The sequence below is a fragment of the Trichechus manatus genome, unplaced genomic scaffold (genome assembly GCF_000243295.1).
Source record: "Trichechus manatus latirostris isolate Lorelei unplaced genomic scaffold, TriManLat1.0 scaffold00040, whole genome shotgun sequence".
NCBI classification, from domain to species: Eukaryota; Metazoa; Chordata; class Mammalia; order Sirenia; family Trichechidae; genus Trichechus; species Trichechus manatus.
The window spans coordinates 18,322,685-18,329,722 of NW_004443976.1; the positions used below are offsets into that span (position 1 = coordinate 18,322,685).

The window sequence follows — 7,038 nt, forward strand, 5'->3', positions numbered from 1 at the left end:
TATCTATTCGTGTGACGGCTCTTATTTCTCTAGGGTATATTCCTAGGAGTGGGATTGCTGGATCGTTTGGTATTTCTATTTCTAGCTTTTTAAGGAGGTGCCACATCGTTTTCCATAGTGTTTGTACCATTTTACATTTCCACCAGCAGTGCATAAGAAGAGTTCCAATCTCCCTGCAACCTCTCCAATGTTTGTTATTTTCTGTTTTTTTTTTATTAGTTCCAGTAATGTTAGGGGTGTGATGTGATCTCATCGCAGTTTTGATTTGCACTTCTCTAATGGCTAATGATTGTGAGCACTTCCTTATGTGTCTGTTAGCCGCCTGAACGTCTTCTTTGGTGAAGTTTTCATATCCTTTGCCCATTTTTTAATTGGGTTATTTGTTTTTTGTTGTTGAGGTGCTGAAGTATTCTACAGATTTTAGAGTTTAGACCCTTATCCATATGTCATAGCCAAATTTTTTCCCCCAGCCTGTAGGTTCTCTTTAGAACATTTTCTTTATGAACTATGTTAGACCAGTTGACCTAGATGTCCCTCGGAATTATGGTCCTTAGCCTTCAAGCCCTTTAACTCAGTCCTGCAAGATGTTTGGTTACATTTAGCTTGCTTCCATGACTGTGCCCCCATATGCTCTATTATATATATGAATATACATGCAGCACATAAGAATATGTATGCAGAAATATCCACAGCCAAACTCGTATATGCATGTGGGTATACTCCCATACGCCCTCCCGCACCTATTCAGCATACATACCTACCTGTGTATCCACTTCTAAGTTATTGTTTGTTATTACTGTTGTTGCAGGATTGTGTATGTTATAGTATTTACCTTCGCTGTCTTTTATTATTATGTACCTCTCAGTGTCTTCCCTTGCCTTGGTTATGTTGTGCTGACCTCCCGCATATTGTATACTGCCTTTCCCTCCACCAAAGGTAACACGTGTCTACTCTCTAGTTAGTGATTTTCCCTCCTTCCCCCTCCCATCCCTGGTAACCATAAAAAAAAAGTTTCTGTGAGTGAAATTTTCTTAACTATTCATAATAGTGGTCTCATACGATATTTGTCCTTTTGTAACTGACTTATTTCATGCAACAGAATGTCCTTCAAATTCATCTATGTTGTGAGATATTTCATGGATTCATCATTATTCTTTATCATTGCGTAGTATTCCATTGTGTATATAGACCATACTGTTGGGGGAATGGTCTGCCTCTACGCCTCCCATCCAGGCTGCCTAAGTAAAGGCATTGGGCACACAGCATTCTCTGATAAGGAGGCTGGGAACTGGGTCACCTTCTCTCTCCCAGTTCCTTCTCCTTATCAGAGAAGCCTTCCCCCTGTTCTGGGCACACAGTAACTTTCTCTGTCTCTTGCACATGTACAGGTACCACACGACCCCTGGCCAATCCCACTTCTGTATCTGTTGCTGGCGGGGAGGGAATGGGGTGTCTTGCAAGACGGCACAAGAGAGAAAACATGCTAGACTGTTAGAGCTGGCCTCAGGGGGTGGACTGAAGGAGAAACAAGATTTCCAAGGCCCAACATGAGCACCCTCATGCGGTCTGCCAGCTCACTGCAGTTTGCATTCTATGTTAGCCCCTGGCATGGAGCTACTAATGTCCACCACCACTACAAAACCTCTGCCCTCCCACTGTGGGGTGCAGAGATCTGATTTGGTCCTGCGGCTGTCAGGGACTGCCTTGTATATAAGTTTTCCGAAAAAACCTCCTTTGCCACCACACTGGAGTTGCCCTCCTCTTTCTTCGGTCTCTCGCACCCTCCAGTTTTGGAGGCAAATTTCAAGTTACTGGTCCATGCCTGGACACACATTTTGTTTATTCATTCATCTGTCAATGGGCACTTAGGTTGTTTCCATTTTTTTGCTATTGTGAATAATGCTGCAGTGAACATGGGTGTGCATATGTCTATTCTTGTGTGATCCATAAAGTCTTCACTGGCTAATTTTCAGAAGTAGATCACCAGGCCTTTCTTCCTAGTCTTAGTCTGGAAGCTCTGCTGAAACTTGTCCACCATGGGTGACCCTTCAGGTATTTGAAATACTGGTGGGATTATTTCCAGCATCACATCAACATGCAAGCCACCATGGCAAGACAAACTGACAGGCGGGTGGTGGCGTGTAAGAAATAATAGTTTATAAATAGAAGCTCAGTCACAATTTTTAGAGGCTCCCAGGTGGTGAAGCTTTTAGGGAGTTTGTGGTCCACAGTCTTCACATCCCAATTGGAGAAATGAGGCTCAGAGAGGGGAAGTAACCTTGTCAGGGTGGCACAGCAGAGCTGGACACCGAATCCAGCTCTCTTCACTTCCATCCTGATAGCTTTTACCTTAAAGTGTAGTGGCTTCTAAAATTTTTTTTGTGGCACTTTGTTTAACTGAACTCTTAGGAGGATGCAGCTAAGAAATAAAAGAGTTTCTCTGGGGAAAGAGAGGTGGGGGCTCCGCCGCTGCCCTGGAGGAGACCTTGAGTTGGAAACGTACCCTGGGCTGGTGGTTGGGGTGAAGAGGGCCCTCAGGGCAGGGGAAGGCATCTCTCTGTGTGAGCCACAGACCCCTGCCCTGCCCTTAGAGCCACTCAAGTCACATGCCCCAGCCAAAGTTTACATCTTTGGAAATATAATGAGAGTAGGTCACTAATGGACCTTTGAGAGTTGTCACCTGCTTGCCAATAATTACAGAGCTTTGATGGCTAATTCAGAGCAAACCAGGCTCAAGCCCTGTAAGTTCCTGTAAGGCTGACGGTCACCCCCCTCTGGGTGCTGGACATTGGCCGCATCATTACAACCTTGATTTGCACCTGAACTTTCTTGACACGCACACCCTTGGGAACAGGAAGTCTGCCCTGACCTTTTTTTTTTGGCAGCTTATTTATTTACATTTTTTTTTTATTGTGGTAAATATATAGGCAACGAAACATTTGCCATTTCAACAATCTTCACATGTACAGTTTGCCCTGACTTTTTTTGAAGAAAAATGTCAGCCTCACAAATAGTTTAAATATGTGACAAACACCATAGATAATTACCAAGCCTGAATTGAAAACATTTCATAAATGGGGAAACTGAAGCACTGAGCCAGGCGCTGCTCAGTGGCACAAAGAGGAATGAGCCGTGCATCCTGCTTCCCAGGAACTTAGTAGCAGAAGGTTAGGACTTTCGTAAATCTAATTGTTCCCCTACTTAAATTTTGTTCAAAGGTTCCCCATTGTCTCCTGGGCATTTGAAGCCTTCTGTGATATGACCACTTTGTCCTCATCATCAGTCTGTTCCCCTTGCTCCAGCCACTTAACTCTGCTTGTCATATCTCAACTCGGCTGTTTCCTACACCTTTGTTCAGTGTCCATGGCAGTCCCTGTGCCAGGAGCACCCTCTCTCTCCCCTTTCCACTTGGCCAGCTTGCTTCCTCCCTTCTCCCAGCCTTAGAGTAGGGCCCTTTCAGTGGTGCGCTATGTGTACGCAGCTGGTCCCAGTTTGAGTTCCTCCTCCCGTTATTCACTGCTGGGCCACTCATTTGGCTTTGTTTCTGAGAACTTGATAGCAGAGGTTGCATCTCAGGCATTCTTGACTCTCCGTGCCCAGCACAGTGCCTGACACAGTTGGCGTTGTTGTGTTGAATGAATAAAAATATGAAGACAGGTGGGCAGAACATGATTAAGGCCAAAAGAGGTTCTGGGCTCAAAGGAAGAGGAAAGCATTGCCAGTGGGGACTGGGAAATGCTCTGAGTTGAGGAAGGTCTCTGTGCAGACCCAACAGCAGTTCCTCCACTTTATCCTTGCTCCAGACCTCCATGAGCACCAGGAGGACGGAGTCCTGCCCCGACCCCAGTGGCAGGTTTAAGCAGGGGCATGTGATGCAATTCTGGCCAATGAGACAGGAGGACAAGTCTTCTGGGACTTCTGGGAGAGGTTCCCCCACTCTTAAATTGAGACATGGGAGTGAAACCGGCCCTTATCAGAATTAGGACCTTATTGCTGCATGTGACACCTGGACCCACAGCAGCCACGTTGGTCCATGAGGAAGGTCAGCTTAAGAGGAAAAGGGGATGGCCAAGTGGGAAGACAGACAGACCCATCACCCTTGACGATGCCATTGAGCTGCTAAATCAACCCACTCTGGTGCTGCACAACCTCAGCTCCCTCTATTGTTTAAGCCACTTTGAGTTGTTTTTTTGTTACTTGCACCCCAAAGCATTCTAGTCATTACATCTTTGAAGACTGGACTGGGTTTCCACAGGTGGAGACCAGGTGGGAGAACATCCGAGGCAGGGGAGGAGTACGTGCAGGGGCGTGGAGCAGAGGGCGCGTCTGGCGGGCACAAGCAGTGTGTCCAGCTTAGCCAGAATGCACCATGGAGAACCGGGAAGGAGGGCACCAGGTGGCATTTCTAATTCCATTTCATTGCACTTTCTCCTCATTGTCACTCCTCTGTTAGATCTGTTTGGACCATGCGAGTTTTGTGCTCGTGCCTTGAGGAGACTTAATAAAGGATGGGATTTAAAGAGAGGAGGAAGAAGGCTGAGCAAATAAACAGCACTCTACTCTCGGCCTTGGACAACAGAGCAACTGCCCTAATTTCTTTTTGTCAGAACAGAGATAATCCAATAATTAGGGCAGTAAATAGCATAACCCTGGCTAAAGCCATAATGAACCATCTGGTTTGAATCATTTAGGCTTATTCTAGGGATCTGGTTGTCAGAGCCGAGAGGGGAGCATGGCCTGGGGTGGTTGGGTGGGGTGCTGTCCTGCCCCAGAACCTGGTCCCGCCCGCTGGCAGGAGCCAAGATTTCTGCACTCCCGCATCCGGGCTGTTTGCTCAGCCCCTGATGGGATCCAAACCCAAGGTGGGCGGCCTCTTTAGGAAGACAAGGGGGCCAAGCTGGCCCTGGCTCAGCCACACAACCTCCTCCTTCAGCTCTTCTCTGGGCCTTCTTTACAGGGTTTTGTAGTGTGCCCTGGTGATACAGGTGGGGCCAGACCACAGTTTAAACTGGCAAAGCGGTGTCCAGGACCGCGTTGTGCTGCTGACCCCGTGCGAGTGTGTTCCCGTCAGGATTCAGCCTTGTTCCCCTTTGCACCCCCTCTGCTCCTAGGACAACGCTCCATGAAAGACTGAAGAGTTGAAGGGAGAAGAGGCAGCTGGCAGAGGCTTGGCCTTTCTGGTCCCCTCCTTGCCTGTGGGTTCAGGGACGACCAAAGATATGCCCAGATTTCTCACTTCTTGGTTGTATGTCATCCAGCGTGCCCTGTGTGCCACAAAGCAGGTAGCCTGAAGCCCGGCCCTGCCCCCTCACTCTCTTGGCCCAGCAGAAAAGATGCTGCAAATGGGAACAATTTCCTCCCCTTCGTCTGGGGGTGGCTTTGCATTCAGGACAGCCAAAGGGGTGACTCTGGTCCCAACTAGGGCCTGCCAGAGCCCACAGCAAGTGAGGGGGTGCACTTTGCACGGGGTGCCAGGAGCCTGGGGGTAGGAAAGATTCAGGGCACAGGCCTGCGGGCAATAAGCTCTGCCGACCCAGTTTCCCCAAGCTGGCAGGTAAGTGCAGGGGGACGACTGCTCCCCACCCTCCATGCCTGCGGGCAGAGCCTCAAGATGCCAGGTGCTGGCCAAGGGCTGTGGTCCAGGCCTGGAGAAAGCGCAGAACAGGCAGTTTCCCCACACAGGCCAGCGCTCTGACCGCCGCGGCTATGGGCCTCCCCGGGTAGGGCGATGACGGGTTTGCGCCCCAGAGTGGCACAGGAAAGCCCCCACCTTCAGCTTCCAGTGGCACGTTTTAGGGTCCGGGAAACTCCCAGCCCTTAGCTCGTATGAGAGCCCATGCCAGGCTCGGCCACCCTCGCGGCGCGAAGGAAAGGGCCAGGCAGCTTTGGCGGAAACCCCCGAGGGACCCCCACCCCCAGGTCCACATCCTGGGCAAGCCTGGGGTTTGATGCTGCGTTTCCAGGTCTGACAGTGACGCGACTGGGGCCACAGCTGCGCTGAGGGCCTTGCACGCAGCGTCCCCTCATCCCCGCCCCCACCCGGTGCAAACCGAGTCCGCACCTAGCAGCGACCTCTTTCCGCTTCAGCTTCCCCCCTAGGCCCGGGTCTGGCAGGGCTGGCAGCCCCAGGGTCGGGAAAAGACGCTAGGAGTGTCCCCCAACCGGGCCGAGGCCCCAGGGACTCAGGCACTTGTCTGCTCCCCAGGGCTCGGGGGGCTCAGCCCAGGAGGAGGGGGCTTGGGCTGGGGGAATCCACCGGCCCCGGGGAGCGGGCGTAACAGGTGGGCGAGGTCGGCGGCCCGAGCGAGCGCTGCAGCGGGGTCCATGGACGCGGAAGGAGGCACCGCCAAGGTTTTTCCAAAGGACAAGCGGCTCCGCGGTCCTCCTGATCCTCGGCCAGCGCTCTAGCAAAGCCGCCAGGCCCTGCGGGCCGCCTGGCCCACCAGGGAGGGTGGCCCTGCCTCAGCTCCAGGCCCCCTGCCCCGCCCACACTAGCTCTGACCCCCGGCCGCGGGGCTGGCCCGAAGCGGGCTCGCTGGGCGGGGAGCGACCGCGCGGCCGGCAGCAACTGGTGTCTCCCCGGGGCGCAGCTCCGCCCTTCCCGGGAACAAAAGCCGCCGCCCGCGCCCCCGGAGCTCCCAGCGTGGGGGCCGAGAGGGGGCGCGGCGCGGGCTTTGGGGAGCCCGACCCTGGAAATGGGACACCCCCAGGGGGCGCCCCTAAACTCCCACCTCTCCAGTCTGGGGGAGTGGGGCGTCGGGCTGGGTCTGCAGGGCGCGCGGGGAGCGCACCGAGCAGGCGAGGGGGCCGCCCCTGGGCTAGGGGTGCATGCCAAGGGAAAGCACGAGGGATGAGAGGGCACCCAAAGAGCGACCAAGGCCAGGGAGGCCGCCAGGACCCACAAGAAAGAAAGGGCCGAGAAGTCGGCGAGTTGGAAACTTACTGCAGTCGTCGGACTCGTAGCCGTCGGCGTCCGGCTCATCCTCGGGCGGCTTGGCCGGCGGCCGCGCTGGGCTGGGGCCGGGGCTGCGGCCCCGG

At 52.8% G+C, this 7,038-nt stretch overlaps 1 protein-coding gene across 1 annotated transcript in view; it reads right to left on the reverse strand.

Moving 5' to 3' along the window:
* The window catches only part of DOC2B (double C2 domain beta), a 38,007-nt gene that overhangs the window by 30,228 nt on the left and 741 nt on the right, over positions 1–7,038 (reverse strand). Inside the window, exon 2 of the mRNA XM_012555473.1 lies at positions 6,944–7,026. Coding sequence (XP_012410927.1) covers positions 6,944–7,026 — 83 coding nt within the window. The remainder of the gene's footprint in view (positions 1–6,943; positions 7,027–7,038) is intronic.